Source organism: Alligator sinensis, unplaced genomic scaffold, assembly GCF_000455745.1.
Source record: "Alligator sinensis unplaced genomic scaffold, ASM45574v1 scaffold1229_1, whole genome shotgun sequence".
Taxonomy (NCBI): domain Eukaryota; kingdom Metazoa; phylum Chordata; order Crocodylia; family Alligatoridae; genus Alligator; species Alligator sinensis.
In genome coordinates this window covers 588,542-610,608 of record NW_005842843.1, presented here as the reverse complement: position 1 = coordinate 610,608, position 22,067 = coordinate 588,542, and the positions used below count along the sequence as shown (strand labels likewise).

General features: G+C 39.8%; 1 protein-coding gene across 16 annotated transcripts in view; it reads right to left on the bottom strand.

Moving 5' to 3' along the window:
- ANKRD44 (ankyrin repeat domain 44) overlaps nt 1-22,067 on the bottom strand; it is a 202,109-nt gene that overhangs the window by 48,342 nt on the left and 131,700 nt on the right. For 13 of the 16 annotated variants that reach the window (XR_003091773.1, XR_003091776.1, XR_003091774.1 and 10 more), the window contains 3 exons: nt 17,205-17,345; nt 13,656-13,739; nt 12,407-12,518 (listed from right to left, as the gene is read on the bottom strand). Coding sequence is in view for 12 of the 16 variants with exons in the window: in XM_025191620.1 (XP_025047405.1) it covers nt 12,407-12,518; nt 13,656-13,739; nt 17,205-17,345 (337 nt within the window). In the remaining 4 variants the exon portion in view is untranslated. The remainder of the gene's footprint in view (nt 1-12,406; nt 12,519-13,655; nt 13,740-17,204; nt 17,346-22,067) is intronic. The other 3 variants (XM_025191621.1, XM_025191632.1, XM_025191633.1) reach the window with 1 other exon arrangement.

The following is a 22,067-nucleotide window of genomic DNA, read 5'->3' as shown; positions in this document are numbered from 1 at the left end:
TTTCCTATTGGAGCTGTTCCACTTCACATAATAATACATGTTCCTTGGAGTAAGGAGCCAGTGTGTTTTCACTCTCACATCCTTTGCAAGCACCACAACCAATAAATAATAATCTATACAAAGCTGAACAGTTTCCATAAGAGAATGAGAGGAACCCATCCCAGACTAGCCAATATAATACTCACTAGGAATGTGGGAGATAAAGGTTCAAGTTCCTGGTCAGAATCCAAATGCAGCATTATTTTAACATACAGAAAATGTGCTAATCAATACATGCAATTTATCCAAAGTTCTGAGAAAAAAATACAGTGATTGATCTTCCTAGCAAAATCTTGAAGCCTAGTCTTTAAAAAAGTCAGGAGGTTTGTTTTAAATAAAAAAGAGAGGGAAAAAAAATTCATTTGTTTGAAGTATATAGCATGCTGGTTAAGAAATAATGACTGCTCTGTTCAGTTTTCATCAGAGTGAATATAGGAAATTGTGTAATAATAAGAACAGAATATACAACATGCAATCATTTTTATTTACTTACTACATTCAATGGAGTTTTGCTTCCAGTTTGATTAAAAATGGCAATCAGTACAATTAAAACACAACTAGGAAAATATGGTGGTGCTCTTCTCTGCAAGTTTTTCATTTTAGATCCTGGCTGTATACAAAATTGTACTGCAAATTTGGCATGAACAGAACTATAAATTAAGACCTGAGCCTGAAGGTTCTGATCTTGAGGCAAATGAGACTACACATGACTGCAAGATGGGGCTCACAATAATGTACCATTGGGATTTAAATTTTATTGGAAGAGAGAATAAAGGAAGGGAATGCAATGAAAAATGAATGCGACTCACCTGTGTGTCAACATAAAGTGTTAAGTACTTTTCTATGCTAGAAATTATTATTTTTATAATATATACATACACACACACAGATATCATACACATGTATATATATATTTTTCTCCAAACTTTTTTTAAAGCGACAAACTCTTAACATTGGCCCAGTTTTCTCCTCTCAAACTACAGAAACATGGTATTTTTCGCTCCTTGGATGTACTTATGTTAAAATAACAAAAAGAGCATAATTTCTCATCCAATGGCTGTGTTAAGTTGATAATTATTTGCCTACGTGCTATTTAGAGGGAGCATGAAGGATTTATGTATGTAATTCTCATGCCTCCTAATAGGCGTTCTAAGACTTACTTTCACATACACAACCAAGTGATAGGAATAGTAGTATAACCAGTGGGCAAGCAGGGCATGAACCCTGGGCACTGTCTGAGAGGATTGGAACTCCTGGAATGGAGCTCGAGGGGCACCTTACCCTCCCATCCTCCATCTTCCCCCCACTCCCTACACACAGCACTTGCTCTGCAGTGGTTCTGGCAGCAGGAGAGCAGAGCAGTGCTGATGATGCAGGAGCAGCAACCAGAGGTTTGCTGCTGGTTGGGCAAATGACACCTTTTCTTGCCACTGAAAACCAGTGTTTTTTGGTCTCTGGACACAGGTCAATGTCAAACAAGAAGGTGACATCACTTCCAACAGCAGCAAACCTCTGGCTGCTGCTCCTGCACCAATATCACACTACTCTGCCCTTCATGCTACCAGAGCTGCAGAAGATACAGAGAGGATAGCAGGTGGGCATAGTGCTGCCCAGTTATACCTCTGGGAAGAAGATTCCCTGAATGCTTTTTTTGAAGTATCTGCATGCTGAAATGCTTCAATTTACATAAAATATTTACATAAAATTTATATTTTTTAAATTTATATTTTACAATATAAATTGTCAGTGCTTTTACAGCAGAGATTATTTTTGCCATATGGAAGTACTAGTGATACCGAATCACTGTAACTGTAATTTGACTCCAGTCAGAAACAAATCATTACTTCATTTGGTAAACTGCTTAATAAATATAATTAATGTATTAATTAAACATCAGAGGAGTTAGGTATTTGCCAGTTTTGTTCCACAGCTTGCTTACACTAGGATTTGAAAACTAAGATGAAAGTGGGGTGAGGTTTAATAAAACATTAGTGAGCCACAAAAGTTTCCATTGCTTTAAAATGTATGATACATTAGTATGACTCACACTCTTCATCTCTAAACTTTGCTTCCTGGAGAGAAGGGTCACTGCAGTTAATGTTAAAAACATATAATTTTGCAAAGCACTGCCTTCCTAAACAACAGTGTTCTTTTTTTTAAATGCACATGAAGAACAAATGCTCATCTGCAAGTTACCTTCCAGAGGGCTGAAGAAGCAGATTATTCTGTCTTTATTATATATATTTGGAATGCTAAAATGTAATTATGTTTATTATGCTGTAATTTTTCTACCATCATGAACTCAGGTTATGCAATCTAGCACTATTAAACCATTTTCATTTGGAATAGGATTTTGTCCATTCAAAAAAATAGATTTGCAATCAAATTTTTAACCCTGCAATAATTGTGATGATGTTTTTATAAAAGGGCTCCTTTAATCTTGCTTTCACAGTCCATCATTCTACCCACAGCTAGTCCTAGGAGCAGACCTGCCAGATTCCCCTTTCAAAATATTTTGAAGATAACTCCAAGACAAATTCAGATAGGGAATACATTTTCTTCTAGATAAAATCGTATCTCCAGCAAGGCAGAAATGTTAACAGGGCCAAGCTCATACTTGGGGTAGCTTCACTGGCTTGAGTGGTAAGACATCAGGGATGAATCTGGCTCCTTGATTTGGTTTGTGAACACAAAAGCAATGCAATTTTTTTTGCCTTGGTAAAAGGAAAATATTTCCAGTTAATATAGAGAACAGAAGCAGAAGCCAAACACTGGACAAGCAATCCATAATGCTAATTAACTACATATGCACCTCCACTTACAATGACACTGAGAGACAATATTGTTGCCCTTTCAAAACTGGTTACACCATACCTAAATTCCACTTAATATGAATATCCAGCGTAGCTCACTCTCCTCATCTGCAGTCAAAAAATTAAGCATATATCATTCTTTACTGTGCCAAGAGATTCTAGAGTTCACCATACCCATACTCCTGTACACTGACCTAGGCACATGCTCTTTACTTTAAAATGCAAGAAAGAACTGCCACACTAGGTGAGACCAATGGTCCATCAGCCCAGTATCCTGGCTATGACAGTAGTAGGAGTGGGTGCTAGAGAGGGACAGCATGGAACTGGACAGATCGAGAGTGATCTATCTCCTATCCATTACCCTCCATATCCATCATAATTGGTTCAGACATGCCAGAGGAAATATCTTCAACCATTCTCTTCAACAGCTATTAATAGATCTACCATCCATAGTCTAGCTCATTTTAAACGCAGCTATGCTATCTGCCTCTACCACCTCCTGTAGCAATAAATTCCAAAAGTTAAATATGCATTGCATAAAAAGTACTTTCTCTTTTTAGTTTTAAACCTGTCTCCTGCTAATTTCAGTGAGTGTCGATTAGTTCTAGTATTCTGGAATTAGGTGAACAACAGTTCCCCATTCACTTGGTCCACACTCTTCATGATTTTATAGACTTCTATCATATACCCACTCAGCCTTCTTTTCAGACTGAAGAGTCCTCTCCTAGTATGGCAACTGCTCCATACCCTTGATCATTTTGGTTGCCCTTGCCCTTCTCTATGCCTTTCATTTTGCCTGCCCTTCTCTATACCTTAGTTTCCATAGTAGGTAAACTAGTAAGAGTAAACTGTTCCCCACAGTTTACACATATTTTATCATAGTATTTTTATTGCATTTTAATGGAAAGCTGCACTTTGGGAATGGGATTTTAACAGGAACCACTGTGCATCATAAACAAATTTACCCCCCTACTATCTATCAGTACAAAAGAGTAGAAGTTCAGAGAAGGAAACTTGATACAGTTCGGAAAGTCACTAGTTATCCACTCCGGGCACAGGAAGATTTATTTAATTAAGTCTCCTAGTTTTCCTGCAAACAAGAACAGCTGTTTTCCGCACTAAATTTAGAAAAGCAGTTGTGCTACAGCAGTGCATATGTTCAATCTATTCAGAGCTTCCCTCAGCCCACTTCAATTACAGAAGCACAGCTGTAGAAAGCTAGTGATTTATTCTTAACATTGCATCTATTAATCTGTATAATCAGACTAGTGATACACTAAACTGATATGCTAATATGCCACCTACAACCTGATACCATTTCTTACACTGAAGATTAGTTCACTACATTCAGTTCTGGTCAACATTTTGGTTACTAAACAAGATAGCACTTTTGGAGATGGGAAGAAATATTTTCTTCCTTTTGTAAGTTACTGGTTGTTTTGTGGGTGTAGGTCCTTCTGGATGGACCACCTTCTTGTAAACATTCAGTAACTGACCAGCATCATATTAGGATCCCTTATTTTATAAATGTAGCCATGTTAGTCTAAGGACATAGGCAGACAAGGTTCTTTGGGTAAATTCAATAACTGGTATTAGACCAACTCAAATAGTTGGAAAAATTCTTCTTAGCAAGCTTTTGGACAGAAACATCTTTCATCAACTGAACTGACCCATTTCTACCACTTTTACAAGATAATTTTGGTACTCACCAACAGCAGACAGCACACACAAGCACAGGGTGGTGGTGAACGTTACCATAAAGGGGATGGCAACTACAGAAATACGTGTCGCAGACAATGAGTGAAGAGCACAGATCCACACAACAGACTATATTTTGGCATGCATCACTCCCACAATGCACGGCACAAAGCAGCTGACTGGGGGTTTCCACCACAACGATTGCATAAGAGTGAATTTACCTCGCATGTAACTAATTTTTGGTATAAAAAGGGTCATCACATAAGAATGAATTTGCACATATAGAACCCGCATAAAGCGCAAGAAACCTGTATCACTTAGAAAGATCATGCGGCACAAGATAACTTTGCTGGCCACAGAGAATAAGCAAGATGTTTAGTTCTAGCTTGGTTTTTGTCACTTTTCTGTAAAGAGGGAACTGATGTCAGGGCTATGCAAATCAGCTTCCCAATTGGGACGCCAAAAAAAAAAAAAGAAAGAAAAGCAAATCAGTGCTGCAAAGCATGAGTATATTATTAATGCAACTTGTTTATTTTACACTATATCCATCAGAGCTGAATGAGAAAGAGACAGGAACCCTTCTTTCAGAGATTTCAGCTCAAATACAAATATGTAGTTTTAAGGAAACAATTCTGCCTCAAGAATTGACTCTATTAAGACCTATTAAGGAAAACAGCAAACTCTCTTGCTCCATGCCACATATTCTGCTTCCGGCACATTTTTTCCAAGATAAAACAATTGATTGCAGAATATACAAACTAGTTACCTTGCTGTAATAGAGGGTAGGAATTCATTGAAGCACAGCTGCTCTACAGTAACTGCAAGTTGTCTTACTCCACTGTCCATGTTCTTACTCCATGGTAGATGAAAAGTTTAGCCTTTAGGTCTAAACCAAGGTGCTTTATCCCCACTTTTGCCACAAGGTAGCTAGTTTACTGTGACCTCTGCCATAAATCATGGTGCCACTGAGGTATAAGGGGATGATATACGCAGGACATGCTTAATATACGGTATGGATCCAATGAGAAATTATTTTAGTACCAGTCAATCATGGCCACATTAGTCTAGCAGTTTCCAAACTTCACTTAAAATCTAAACCAAAATATGGTTACCTAGTACAAATATTTTTACTCAACAGTTGGATACTACACTACTGCCAGTATCAAACATTAAAAGTCAAGATGGGGGTGGGGTGACTCAAAAGATGGCACAGAAATGATAAGGTACAGAAAAAAGAACAAATAACTTTTGAGATTCCTTTTATTGAAAATAAAATGAATTATTGGGGGGGGTTGTTTTTTGGGTTTGTTTGTTTTTGAGATATAAGGATTTCTGATTTTGAACTTGTTACTGCAAGAAATTTACTGAATGAAGAGAGGAGATCTGTTGTTGCAGTTTGACAAGTATTATCCTGAGTTTGGGACAAACAGGGCATGGTCAAGTTACTTCAATCATCCCAAACAAGTGCCGGTAAGGATCCTTATCTTGTAAGGCCTTTAAGTATATGCTTATCTTTTTCAGAAGTGAGGCCAAAATCTTTACACCACATCACTTACACCATACATTGAATTACAGATTTTTTTAACTGAAAAAGTATTTTAGTTTCAATTACATTTCCAAAACCATTTTCTGTATTCTTTCATCGGTACAATCAGGTATGTGAAAGCACAGGGACATGAACCAAGTTGCAGTGAGGTTAGTTAGGAATTAATTTATGGCACGACAGCTTCTACTATCATGTCACAACATTAACGACTCGTATTTGGGAGCTTTCAGATCCCTTGTCCACCTGCCCATGCCCAGAGAGGAACAAATTAATTCACCACTGAAATGTAGCCACGTCTTGCTTAAAATTAGCAATTAAGTACAACAATGTACTTTAAGTGCACACACTTGAAGGAAATTTACAAGTGGGGCAGGTCAAACTATGTCCCAAAAGACAGATATACAGACAGTAAAGGAGCCCAAGGGCTCCATCTTGGACATGCCTTTGAGTAAGAACTAGATTTATCAAGGAACCTTTTGAATGCTTATCCAAACCAAGCTTGCAGTTCACCCTCCACTAGTCATTACTGTCTGCCTACACTCCATATGACACAGATGGCTGGATGGCTGGCTGTTGCTAAGGAAGGTATAAAATGACCATTAACCACATTGACAGGCTTGCTGTATTAGTGACTTCAGCTTTTTCACATAGTAGGTTTACACATTACTTTCTCTGCATTGTTAAGATGTGTTTTTAATAGCAGGAACTTTCCCTCACACTTCAGAGCCACACCGATTACCTCACTTAAGTGAGAAAGTCATATTAAGATTTGCCTTTTCTGTAGATTTGACTTCTAGTCATGATTTCTCATCTCATCCCATATTAACTGTATTAACAGTTGCACTGACTCACTCATCCAAAAGGGTGATTTTTCTTGTTGACATAGACAGAGTGGACAGAAAGGATAACACATTAAAACAAGAAAGAATCATTCATTCTTATAGCCAATCAAGAAATTGCACTACTTCAGAGGGACATTTATTTAACCTGCTCTAAACCCACATAAAATTAGTTTAACCAATCCAGAGAGTTTAGCTGTTTTTCCAAGATATCACTTTAATTTTAAAATTAGAATCTAAATGTCACACTTTGCATATCAACTCAGAATCTACAGTAATGGTCCATTTAAATGAACTGGACAAATTTTTAAAAACCAATATAGCTTAGTGATACTAATCTCACCATGGCACTGAAATATTATCTAATGGCTTCAGCTGCTATTTTTTACAAACAAGCATTAAAGAATCAGTTAATTTTTAAATAAATGTGCAGGGAGAGAGGTTATTTTTAGCAGAATGAAAGCAGATGGGAAAGACTGACACTCATTCACTCATGCTTCCAGTGTCTTTATGAAGGGCTGATTTCAAATGGAGATAGAATTCAGGCATCCACTCTCATCCCCTTTTGTTTAGTGACATATGGCAGTTACTGTCAGTAGAGCCCATTAGTGTCCCAGACAATGCAAGTGTTAGCAGTCAAGAAGCTTGTCTGATCCAACAAAATTTAAGAACAGTGAATGACCGGTCAACATTTACCAGTCTGGTTCAAAGCATGTGCCTTTTCACTAATGCTCCTTTTCTCTGATTGTACCTACAGCACTCAGTTCAGGTTCTCCCAGAATTGAGTCTATAATTAACAGACAAGCCAAGAGGTCAACAAAATTCATGCACAAATTCCTTCTTTCCCCAACTGAACTCAAACATTTTTAGTAGTGCTGATATACTGAAATGCTTAAGAAAGCAGGGATAAAATTCTGTATATATCTCCATCTCAACCTGTTACTTCCTTTTCATATCTTTTCATGTCAATGTGAGCAGTTTTTATGGTTTGAAATGGGTGAGTTGCAGAAACCACCATAAGCCAGAAAATCATTTATGTTATAATACTTTAAAACGTTTGATATATTCTAGAATACTTAAAACAAGCATTCATTCTATTTCCTACTTAAGATCATTCATTAATGCTGCTACCAGATTAACTTTACACATACAAGTACTCCCACTGAAGTCAACAGGATTGCTGACGTGCAAAGTCAATTTGGTGAATATGTAAATAAAGGGCAAGCAAGAACTCCTCTATCTTTTTTCTGTGAATGTTTTCCTTTAGTCTGGTATTGTACATATGGAACAAATTCATAAAAAGTAATTCCAGTAGGACAATATTCAAGTATTGTTGCACCATGACTAGTCTACATTGTTAACTGTCCACTGCAGAGTACATCCACTGATTCGGTCTTAGTGTTAATTAAAAATGAAGTAGACTGAAGCATTAGTATTTCGTATGGGATTCGCATCCAGTCTAACAGTTTTATACCCGTATAAAACAATTTTGTTCTGGTGAAAATGTTGTCCAGTATCTTTTATAACCTGCAAGTAATACATTCATAATTTGATATCTTGCAAATAAACTTTTACTCTCTAAGGCTGTGTCCAGATGAGCACAGACATTTGGTTCCACAAGGACAAGTAGCAATGGCACACCTTGTGCTGCTGCTATTTGTCCCTGGGGAACACCTGTACCACGCACACTCTGGCACGCAGCAGGTTACCTCAGATGGGGTAGGGAAGGCTGGGGCCAGCAACTGTGCTGGCCCTAGCAGCCTTACCTGGGGTCCTGGGGGCCAGGGAAGCTGCAGCCATTGTGATCCTGTAGCTTGGAGCCCAGCCAGCAGTTGGAATGTGGCTCTGGCCAGCCAGGCTCCAGTTTTGAGTGATGTGTAGTGCCGCCACATTTTTCCAAGCAGGTCTTTTTGACCCCAGGATCTCCCAGGGACAAACCCCTCCCTCTCTCACCCCGCCCTGCACTGCAAGATAGCAGCATGGGCAATGCCTGAATGTGTGGTGTTTGGCACTGCAGACAGGTCTGTGGCGTCACATATGACATAGTCGTGCTCATCTGGATGAGGCCTTAGTATCCTTGTCTGAAAATCTCTTCTGCCAAATGGAGGAAAGAACTGGATATTTGGAAGGAAGAGCCTCATGCTAAAGTTCCTATGATGTGGATTATTAATGGTTCAGAGTTAGCATTTTATCTTTTGTTAGAATCACCTTTATTGATTTTTAAGTTCCACTGCATCAAACTGCCTTAGAGTAGAAAAAAATACTGCTGTTGCAAAAGTTTGAAGTCTAGTCTAATGATTTCTTGGTATGTCTGCAGAAATGTTTATATGAGAATTTGGATTATTTGGAGGTCCACCATTTGTTTTAAATAGCATTCACATGAATATGTAAATAAGGACAGCTGAAACCCTATGTACATCTTCTTTAGCTTAACACTATTTTGACGAGCAGTACTGTGGACATGAAAAGAACAGTAAATCCTGTTTCAACTATGTAACAATAAAACTAGTCAAGCACTGCTTGGAAATTACTACTATTCTTATGAATCTACCCTATATATTAATCCATGGATTCATCCTCAGTATTGATTAGAAATTATTGCTGCATGCAATAGTAGCAAAGTGTCCTCACTGTTTCCTATAATAGAGGAGATAGCCAAGTACATTTGGCAATATTGTGAATTTTAATTAGTCAAGTTTCAGAAATTAATAAATGGTAGAGTGAGAATAATAATAATAACATTTGGGGATTAAGGGCCTACAAACATACTGCATTTACACTGGTGTAAACAAAATCTGTACCAATGTAAAAACAGGACTGGACACGTGATATAAATCCCTCCGCTAGGGAACTTACTAGGACCCAGTGTAGAGTTACTTCAGGAGTAAAGAGCAGTAAAAATTAACTGGGGTAAGATACTCCCAGTGCTGGTGTCTTGTAGTTTTATCAAACCAAACAGGTCATTATACTGTAAATTCACCTAATGCAGAAGTTACACTGGGATAACAAAACATTTGCTTTGGATTGCAGTGTAATTTTACTTAGTGTTAATGTGTTGTACATTGCTCTTACTGTTTTCTCCACTAGCAAGAAATGAAGGAAATTACAGTAAAAAGAAAAATCATAGCTGCAAGTGAGCAGTAAGGGCTGGTTTGTTCAACAAAGAAGAACGGCAGCAGTCAACCTTCTGCAGTCAATAGCTAAAATTAAGGCTGTGGTTCAAGACAAAAATCCATACTTCTGTCATGGAGGGCATAATAAATTGAAACCAAAATCACTGAAGGGTCTCTCACCACACGTACTCCCCTGTTCATGAGTTCTGGGCAAATTTGTATCACAGCACTCAGAAATCGTCTTCTAAAAGTCATAAATAACCATATATCCATCAAACACAATCATGTTAGAGAAGCACTGCCAAGGGTGATTTTATCAGAGGGATAGGGCTATGTCATTAGCAGATAAGTGTGTTGCAAAATACCAGAACCCTTTTTTTTGGAAAAAATGAATAAATAATGTCATAAAAATGATTTCCATCTTTATATCTAGGGTACAATAACATTTCTGATATTCACAACTTTGGGGTTTGATGCCAACTTCTCTTTGATATTAAATATAAACAATACATTAAAATAACATGGAAGTCTACTAATATGAAGGCCCATGATGATCATTTCTAAAAGCCGAAGAATTACTCCTAACAAAAACAAACTGGAACTAATGGTAAGAACCTCATGTTCAAGAAAACAAAACACAAGCTCTAATGATGTCTTAAATTAGGACTGAATATCATTTTGGGGGTGAGCAGTCTGAACAAAATAAAACAAAAAACCCCCCTGAAACCCCTTTATAATCATACTTCAGATACGAAGCAGTTCAATTAGTCTATGTCATGCCATATTTACTTGATTCTAATAAGAGGGTTTGCCCCCCTCCATTTAACATGGGGAAGAAAACCCTTCATCTTTGAATTGTATACAAGATCACTACCTGCCTCCTCCCTGCTTACCCGCCTGCTGCGGAGGGAGGGATGAATGCAAGATGTTGGAAAATTATATCAAATTTATACATTTTACATGTATAGAACCTAATTATTGGAGGGTCATCTTAGATTTGAGTAAATATGGTAATTTTACAATTCACACCACAACATTTCAGAGCACAATTCACACTACAACACTTCTAGCAAATCTGCTTTTTGGCTAACAACAAGTTTAATGGCTCCTTATCTGATGTGATTTCCAATGGTCAGATACTTCATAAACCTACAGGAATTATGTTGTACGTACTGCTGGAATGGTTTATGGTAACATAGGAATACAGCGATTGTTACAAAACAACTTTAAAAAAATAACCAGTTTTCTTCAGTTGATAGTAACAAGTGTCTTGGAATAAATATTCCCTCAACATGTAAGTGATGTCTTATCTGTGAGCATTAGTTACATACAAACTTTTACCAATACTGACATTATAATGGCTGTTACAATTAAGCAAAGCTATACAATCAACAATGCATGTAAGCATGTGATTGCTGAATTGAAATTAGATTATTTATGCATTTATCACTAAGTATATGAATGTTTTTTACTGAATTGGAACATGACACATCTGTGCTTTAAAATGTTCCATACCTAAACACAGAGATCTAGACCTTGTCCACACTCCTTTGGACAGAAAATCTGTAAACAGACCTGGATCCATTTTGGTTCTGTTATGCAAGGGAGAAACAGGGCTTCCTACTCATTCTTTTCAGAGCAATAAGACAGCTGGGCCTGGGCCAACTCCATGACTACATGGACAAAATATAACAGCTGATCTTTTCATTAACGCTATAGGACAACGGATGTCAGGACAGAGAAGAGAACACAACCTCTTTGCCCCCAGTGAAAATGTCTTACAAATATCTCATTTACTCTGGCTCTGTGCAGGACCATAAAAATGGGAAATGACGTATAGTTTTGTGCATTTGTACTGCACCTTATTCTGGCGCACCATGAACAATCTGGATGCTGGCCAAACAATAGCGTTTATAACATTGCCCTAATCTTCTTTTGAAGATGTGCCTGAAAGCTTGTCCAACATCTGTCTCAACTATAGAGTGGGTCCAATAAAAGAAATCAGAAAAAAACTAGGGGTATTGATACACAAACATTTTTGTGCCAGGACGCGCAGGAGATCTGGTGTGTCGAAGCAGACATGATTAATCAGACTCATCATATGCAATTGTATATGCAACAAAATACGTCAACACGTGGAACATCACAGCAGTGTCCTTTTGAACTAAAACACCTTTGATGTGTTTCAGTTCAAAAGCGCACCGCTGCCATTTTCTTAATGATGACATACATTTTGCCACTTATACAATTGCAGGTGCTGCAGCACCAGGCACTTTTAAAACTGCCCGGAGCTGCAGCACAAGCATGTGTACAAACGTCTAATGTTTTTAATTCTCTGAAGTAATGACGCTTACTCACCAATTCCAAACACTGCCTATGGCCATAAGCAGCAGCATAGTGCACTGTGTTGTACCCCTCTTTGTCCTGAATTGATGGATTGGCCTCATTTTGAAGCAAGAACTCCAGACACCTGTGAATAATTAATACATTTAGATTAGAGAAGAACATACTATCTAACAGAATCATTCCTCGTGGCAAGAAGGAGGAATACTGTGAGGTGATGGTTAAATTTTGTTCCTAACAGAACATTTACTACTTAAGTGTTTTCATTCATTTACCAGTTTTTCCCCAAAACTTCTGATTAGTAATATCTAGGAATCTACCCTATTTGCAATTTTGCATTTTTCGCAGAAACTGTGAAAAAAGCAGTTTCTACAAACCCTGTGAAAATGGTGATTCCATTGCCAAGGGAAAAAAACATGCTAAAAATAAAACGCTGGGTCCCCAGTGGGAGGCAGTGATCTTCAGGGCTGCTGCAGCCTGGCCTCGCTGCCCACTGGAGGTGGTGAAAGCCACTGGCATGAAGGGAAGCAGCCAAGATGGTGGTCACCCCTCCCCCAGCCCTCACTGCTGATTGGCTGAGAAGGCAGGCCATCATGTGGTCTCACCCCTCTCTGCCAACCAATGGCAAGGAACAGGGCTGCACAATGGGCAGCAGTGAGAGGTGGGGCCACTGGGGCTCATCAGTCAATCAGCAGTGAGTGGCAGGGTGGTGCTGCAAAAATGGTGCAACATGCCATGAGCAGCTCATGATTTTTTTTTCACCTCCTGTGCTACTAATGAGGGTTATAATTTTTGTTCTACAACATTCAAAATGTCTTCTCTGTCCTCTTTTCTCTCCTCTTCCATAGGTTTTAACTGACAGTTAGCTGATATAAAATGATTGTTAAAAGTAACATTTTAAACAAAAAATTAACCATCTCTGCAAGAATATGTCATAACTGAAGACAGTAATAATTTCCTGGAAGGCACCTGAGTTTAATTTTTCTTGAAACGTACAAACCCAAGGTATTGTGTTTTTTTTTAAATAGTGCATGATACTAAAGCATTGTTAAAATACAAATGTAATTTTTTTTAATTAGGAAAGGCAACAAGCATGGAAACAGAAACATTAGAAAATACATTAATAGAGCACAGCAGAGTGCTTTTCATTCAGGTAGCAGACATTTAGTGTAGCAGAGCAACGAGTGAACAAAACATTGCAGCCCAAAGCAGACAGAGATATTCTCCAGAAAGAGTCGAACTGCTGTACTGACACCAAACTTACAATGCAGCTTCTTTTTCCTTCATCTCATTGGCTCTTTCAAGTTCTTCAGCATTTTCATGGGAGTTACCTAGAATATTCTTTCTTCTTAACATAAAGGATAGAAAAATGCAACTCATTTTGAAAATGTCAGATCAGCATTTTTGGTTTAATTTGCCTCCCCCCAGCTTCTCTTCCAATCTCCTCCATAACTCCTTGGCTTCTATAAATGGGACCAACATATGGGCATCTAGCTGACTGTATTCTCAAACAAGGAACACACCTACAAAAAACTGCCTCTACGTTTGGATTGTCAACTTTAAACTAATACAAAGAGCTCTGCCAGAACCAGTTTATTTCATTCATCCCTTTCTTCAACTTGGTCCCTCTGTTTCCCCACGGCTGTCCCTTGCTATCCTGCTTTCTTCTTTGTAACCCTTTGCTCCTCATCACTATCTCCTGCTCCTTCTGGTAATTTGCTATAGTTCTCAGTAGTGCAAAAGATAGAACCTTGTGAAATATTAACAACTGACATTGAATTGCCCTGTCTGCACATGCCACCTGATTTATTACTGAAAATTTCCATTATCCGCTACGTTCCTAGACAAGAATGTGATGATGCTTCAGCTAGACCACTAGTCACCAAACCATTGCCCATGGACAACATATTGGTTGCAAGACCCTCTGACATAGCTCATAGCCATAGGAAACAGGGAGTGCCAAAGTGTAATGTTACTACAAAAGTTGCTGCTTTTTCACTATGATTGTCCCTGAGCTAGATTCTTTAGAAGCTTAAAAGAGCTGAACAAATGCTAAGGCTCCTGAATCCAGTGACACTGAAGCATCTTTGGTAACTTTGCATGAACAGAACTAGGCTGGTGGGAACCAGAAGCAGAGTTAACTACACAGACATTATCTGACAGTAAGGATAACACAGGCCTGTCATATAGAAATCAAGAGGCAACAAAGAAAATAATATCCCCTAATTTCTGTGAACCTTCACAAACATTTGACTCAAAAGATCTATAGAAACACAGTTTGGGCTACGTGAATTTTTTCTACCAAATTGGTTTATCCCTAATTTCAGTCTCTTCTGAACACGAGTGACTGGTGCCTCCTGGTGGGGGGAAGACACCCGCCAAAGCCGCTGATGGCGCCGGCCCTGTCGGGGGGGCACCAGCCCTACCGACAGCATCAGTGTTAGTCATTGGGGGGGCACATGCACCCCCGTGCACCTGCTACCAGTCGCCTATGCTTCTGAACACACATATTCCAGACTAGATTCTGAGCAATTCAGAATGGTACATATCTTCATCATATTCAATTTCCTTTTTGCCATATTCAAATTTAACTTTATCATAGCTAATACTAGAACAAATTGATAAATTAGTCTGCATTAATCTACAGAAGTCATATATTCAGACATTTCTATATAATGGTAAGTAGCCCATACACACCACAAAAAGACATCTGTGGATTCCCACTTTTTATTCCCAATAAAAACATGTATATGTCCCACTGACCAAAGGCCTAGACAGCTGCACCTCTGGTAGGGCGCAAAAAAACCACTTTGTTTTTCCTGCACCAGAACACCTGCCCACTCATTACTAGCCTGAGCAAAGCTGAATCATCTTCAAAAGTGTTTGGACTGAAATAGTCTGACCTCAGGAATATTTTCTCATAGGCTAGAAATAGCTACAGTGACCTACTAGGCGGCCAGGTAATAATGGCATTCTTCACATTTACTATACAACCTGGCCCCTTCCAGAAAGTTTCAAACTCCAGGAACCTTAAAAAGAAGGCATCATCACCACCTTCAGGCATATATTTAGGATAAAACTTCAAATGAGCCACATTCTTCTAGTTTTTGTAGCGCCTGGTGAAAAGTCCACAATAGAGGAAAGTTTAGTCCACATAGTGACATTATGGCATGCCTGTACTACCTGACAGCTGATTATCCTTTCTGATAATCCACATAGCAAGAACAACCAAAACTAAGATATCCCTCAAAGATAGACTAGTTTGTGAGATCTTCTACTTTGAAAATATCATCTGAAAGTATCATCACCTTTCAGAAACACCTGAAGAAACAACTAAGGAACTAGGAGTGCAATAGGGGAAACACATTCTTACTGAAGTGAAAATAACTAATGTAATTAATAGGGGGTTTTTGCAGGTTTTCACTGGCAGGATGTATCTTGACTCTGCTCCAGTGCTCATTTACAGACTTATCATTTGACAACCCCAAACTTCAAAAAGGGCCAAAGAATAAAAAGTTCACCCTAAACCAAGATTTGCAATGCCAGGATTGGCAGCTTCTGATGGACAGACAGGTTTAGAAATAGCCATACGTGAAAGTCTTTATGCCACTCTATCACACTGGGCATAGATCTTCTTGTGTCCAGCAATACGATACTGTGAAGATGCAGCTGTCTCGTGGACTGGACCATGAATATTTGAGGGTGCTGTTAAGGCTACTCCTATCTGACTTCTCTCAGTAAATGGTTCTGCAGCTTGTAATGCAATGGCATGAGAACTGCTGACCTAAGCATATGAAGCATATGAACAACAGAGAATGAATTGGATGTCCATAACTGCACATTGAAAAAAAACTTACTAGACTTTGCTGTGTAAGAGACCAAAGAGAATGATTGCTTGGTCTCTAAAGGAGACAAGAAGAGATGGAATGGTAGTAACCATCCGGACTATCTAACAGAAACAAAGGGTGTGAACCTAACGTTTTTAAATTCCAAGGGCGAACTATAATTACAGTCAAGGACCTTTGGTTTATATAGCAGAGACCACAAAATTAAACAACAAACTGGGAAACAGAACACAGGGTGGTGAGGTGTGAGAGAAGAAGTTCATTAATTAAGCTGCTGTGTGGAGTTTAACTACACTGAAGGTCCTGTGGGGCTTAAAGGCTCTGTAAAACAGCTGTTTCCCTGACTGCACAGGAAGTATTGTGGCCTTACCTGCTAATAGCTGTTGCTGCTCCTGTAAAGAGTTCTGTTGCTCCTATTGATTCCCCTGTTGCTTAGACCCTTCTGCAAGCTTCCTCTCATGCATGCTGGGTTCTACTTCTCTCACTTCAATCACTGGAGGGGCTCGCTCTACCTCTGTCAGGATGCCTAGCCATCAGTTGTCTTTTTTCCAGTTCCCCATATGGAAGACTCTCTCTCACTCTCTCTCATTGTCTAATGCTCGGTCTTTTTTAAAGGACCAGAATAATAATGAATTTATGGGAAATTCCCTGTACTCTTTCTAAGGGGAAAACCACAGGATAAAAGAAAGTAAAATGGTACAAGTAATTCAGTGAGAGAAGGCAGCCTCAGCATTTTGTGCAACTTGAAAACAACAGTAAATTTTGCCACCGTTCAAATGCATACCAGAATGGACTCTACTTCAAATCAATGCTATTTAAAAAAGTGGCATGTGCCCGAGAAGGAGAGGACTACCTTTCCTAGCTGGTTTGTTTTTGCTTGTTTAAATGAGAATGTGACCTGAAGAGACTAGAAATTACATTGATTTAGCAACACCGTAAATATAAAGAATACAAATAGGCTTTTTTACTTTCTGTCCATGTCTGAAGCAGCAGCATAGTGCAAAGGAGTACGTCCCCAGTCATCTGTTTCATTAATATTGGCCCCTGTGGTCACCAGTGTCTCGATACAGTGGAAATGACAATTCGCAGCTGCATAGTGCAAAGGTGTCCTGAAAAATAAATAGCAACTTCAGACACTACATAAGATATAATACAAATTATGATAATAAACCATGACTGAAACACTCCTTGAGAGGGGCTATTTTCAGATAACAGTAGAAGCTGCTTATGTTCTTGTACTCAAATACAAATTTATTATTTTTGCTTTGTGCAGATCAGTTAGACTGATTTTTGAGGCTCCCCTGAGAGATATTTCACTGCTACCAAACTTGAGAGAAACTGAGCAGTCAGTTACTAGTATGTAAACGTGGAGGCCAGATTCTGAAGTGTTGTCCTAATGGTTTCATTTGATAGAAGTTCCATAAACTGTGGTATAACAGTTTTGTTTGCTTCATTCATTCTGCGATATGCTTGGAGTTTCAGGGTTATACCTCCATCTCAAGAAACAAAGCCAGCCTCAAGGCAAGCCCAACAAAACTGTAGCGCAGAAAGGACTTCTATCTTTATTCTCAGATTGCTCCCAAATAATAGCAAATTAAACTCTGAGCAGAGGCAAGTCTTATCTTTGATTCAGAGGGGAGGAGGAATGAAATGAAGCCATCACATATTTTTCAACAGCAGATGAACAGTCTAGAACAGGATCTAGTATTAGTTACTCTGATTAGTTTGCCGATTCAGATCACTGTCCCAATTCAATTCGTCCAACTCCGAATCTGAAGATTCGATTCTGATTCGGAGAATCCACAATTTGGCCATAGACACAGCTTTAAATGTTTTTTCTACATACCTCGAGGTACCAGGTGTGGCTCGTGAACACCAAGATGGCGGGGTGGATGGAACATCCCACAGGAGCACGGGGGGGGCCCCATGTGTTCGGCGGTGGACCCCCCGCACCCTTCTGGCTTGGCAATTGGCTGTGGGGGGACCCCAGGTGCCCCCCCAGACCCAGGAGGCACCAGTTGCCGAGCCAGGGGTGGGGGGAGGCACATGCTCTGTGGCGGACCCAGAAGTGGATCAGAAGTGCTTCTGGTCCACTTCCAGGTCCACCGCCAAGCACACTGGGGACCCTCCTGCACTCCCATGGGACGCTCCATCTGCCCCAACATGTCAGCGTTTATAAGTCACCTGGTACCTTGATGCATGTAGAAAAAACATATAAAGCTGTGTCTATGTCCAAATCATTGAATCTCTCCGAATTGAATCGGAGGCTTCTGATTCAATTCAGAGAGATTAATGGGTCACCTGATTTAATTCAGATTTGGAGATTCGGCCGCCGAATCAGGCCAAATCTCCACCAAATCGAATTAGTGATCCAAGCTTCACACAGCCCTAATGTAAAGTATATTGGAAACTATATATAAAAAACCATATGCAAAAGGTAAATATAAATAATTATTTGTGAAATGTGCTATAGTTAAGCTTTTAATTACAATTGGTGTTTTCTTCCCTCTCCCTACTTTATTTCAAGTAAACCAAAGTGAACAGAGCAGGAACATTAGCAAAGGAGCAGGACTTGGCCATTTGGTTGTGAAACAGGTTACGTAGAATATAAGCTCAGTGTTAAATACTGCGAAGTAGTTTCCAAACTGCTGTGAAGCCACCAGTAGAAATATTAGTGGTTAAAAAGGAGATTTGTTTTTTTCTCTTTACATTACTTCCTTCACAGAGTTTACCGATACAATAGGAAGAAAAATTCCACAGAATATTAAAAAATATCTGTCACAGTATTATAACAGTACCAGCAATAAAACAAAATCGCTGAAGACTAATGGAAAGTTGAGTGTGGCAGAGGTGACATGCAAGGATCTGGTCATAAGTTTTATGAGGAGGTGTGAGAGAAATGAAAATTACCACAGACCACTACCAACACATAATACCCTTTTTAGGCTTGTTTTTGTTTGGTTGGTTGGTTGGGTTTTTTTGGTTGTTTTTTTATTTATTTGCGGGGGGGTTACAACCAAAAGAACACAATTAGTAGATCTTTTGGCTATGAAGGTTAACAGTCTAAACTCCTGTTTATATATTGTTAATATAACAGTATATAATAATGTTATAGACTGTTAATATAAAACCAAGCAGGATAACATCAACAAGGAAATTGTTATCTTTTTAGAGCTACCTGACTAGGCTAATTGCCAGAAAAATCCTACCGCTGCCTCCCCTGAAAGTAGCTCAGCCTCACTGAGTCACCCAGTCTTTCTACGCTCAGACACCTCCTACTGCTTCAACCTAAGGATGCACCCTTTGTTGAAACAATAAATCATCAGCCAGGGCTTAAGCCCCAAATCACCATGATGTTTCTTGGTTCAGCAAGAGGGTATGGACAACAATTTAGGTGGAGTGTGACATAGTTGTGGAATGCCCCAGACACCCTGTTATATGGGCAGATTTCAGAATCCAACAAAGGCTTCATTGTGCAGAAAAATTCAGTGTTATAAATTTGGTATTCCCACATCAAAGCAGGATTATTATTCAGAGAACACATGGATTATTTGTGAGGAATGCAGAAGAACTCTGCTGGGTTAGAAAATTTCAAGAGCCACTTCTACCACCCAAAGAAACAAAAATCTCAAGTAATTAAAATCATTACATCCAAAAATACTCACTACCAATATTTGGTAAGTTATAAAATGCAAACAACTGAAGCATGGTTTATTCTTCTTATTAACTCTCTCAGTTTTGTCTCTCTACTTAATTTAAATTGGATGAAACTATGGGTTGTTTTATTTTACAGTTTTTGCTGAAAGCTGACAGACTTCTATTGCCTCTGTGACGAGCTAGGTGGCAGTGACCTACCCCAGGGGTTTTGAAAGGGCAAAAGATGATTGGAGGATTTGGGATTCCCTTTCCTCACCAATCTGGTAATGATTTGGCCCAGGGGTTTTGAAGGGGTAAAAGATGATTGGAGGACTTGGGATTCCCTTTCCTCACCAATCAGGCCCCAGAGACTTGCCTCTCATGTCCCCTGATTGGCCCTGTGGGTCACCTGGAGGGGGATAAAAGGGGCAGCACGGCTGACTCAGGAAGAGACCAGCGAGGGACCATGAGGAAGGAGCTTCAAAGAGCTGTCAAGAGCTAGATGGAAGCAGTTGCCCCAGAAGAGCCTGAAGGAGCAGGACCTGCAGGCAGCAGTTGGACCCTCAGCAGCACGGCGTGTGGCTGGCAGGAGAGGCTTCCTGCTGGGCTCCAGGATCCCCTATGAGAGACTGTGGCCGGCAGGAGAGGCTTCGCGCTTCAGCAAGGATCTGAGCAGCGACCTGAGGGGTCCCAGCTCGGCTTCCAGCTCCTCCAATCAGAGACCAGGCAGCTTGACATGAGACCGGGGCTCCTGGAAAGTCAAGACCCCTAGCAGCTTACAGCAGCACCAGCATTGGTGGCTGTGTGGTAGTGTTCCTGCCTACCACATAGGAAATCCAAGTTCAAGTCCCAACTTTGATGACTTGGGGTAAGTGACTGAACAAGGAAAATTCTTCTTGCAGTGGAAAGGGGCCACTGTGTTTTTCCCCTTTCCAGGTACCTAGGCCCTATATTTCTCCGTCCTTTGAAATTTTGTATTTTGTGCCTTTTTATATTTCCCCAACCAGTATTGTCTGCTCTGCTGTTTGCATCTTATATTTTGTTAACCCTGTCTTTTGTCAATGATTGTAAGTGTCTAACCTTTGTTGAATCCTGCCCTGCCCCCTTGGGACATTGTAGTGTCCACTATACCCCCTGATTATGCCTATTATGTTCCCAGTATTGTTCCCTCATTAAAAGGTATATGGTTAAGTCCCCATTGGTGGTCTGGCTCTGCTCTGTAGGGGGAGGAGAGTCCCTACACCTCCCACAGCGCTTGTGCACCTGCTTTGATCCCTTCAATTGGAGAGGGGGTACCTTTTGGAGTACCACCCGGGTTACACCTCTATGTAGCAAGTATGATTGAAAAAGAAAAAAACATTACTGCATCTCCAAATGCTAGTAATACCTTTGACATGCTAGAGACTTTACGAATTAGATTAATTAAACTATTATTAGAGACAAGGGAAACATTTCTTAAAAGGTATATCCCAGTGTATTTAATTTACTAGAGCTTTTAGTATTTTGGTGCTAAATAACAATAGTATTTAACCCACATTAATACAGCAGGACTAATTTTTTACTCTTTCAATTTGATTGCAGGACATATACCTATCATTGTCTTGGAATTTATCCTCCTCCTCAACCCAGTTCTTGAAACTGAAGTATGCTGTTAACACGTACCACAGTTAAAAAGCAAATAAACCTCATGGAGTGAGGCCAAGATTTTCAGAGGTGGGTGTCTGAAGTTAAGTTTCTAACTTAATGCATTGCTATTGTGCCCACAGCTGAAATCAGCAGAGGCAGTGGTGCCCAACCTTTTCTCCCCACAGGCCAGATGGGCACTGCCAGGTCCCTCTGTGGGCTGGATCCAGCCAATGGACCTGATGTGGCTGTGGGGGGTTGTGCAGTTCAATTCCAATCTGGACATACTGCGGGGGGATGCAGGAGGAGGCAGAAGAGCCCCAATCGGACGTGCAGGGGTAGGGGGAATGTGTGGAAACTGGAGTGGGCTTGATCCAGGTTGGGGGGGGGGTGAAGAGGACAGCTTTGATCTGGGGCAGGAAGGGGAAGAGACCATCCCCAGACCCAGCCCTGATCTGAATATGCAGGGAGGGGGATATGGAGAAGGTGAGGTGGCCCCAATCCAGACACACAAGGGAAAGGGGGACACAGTGGCCCCAATCTGGTGGATGGGGCCATGGTGTGAACCTGAC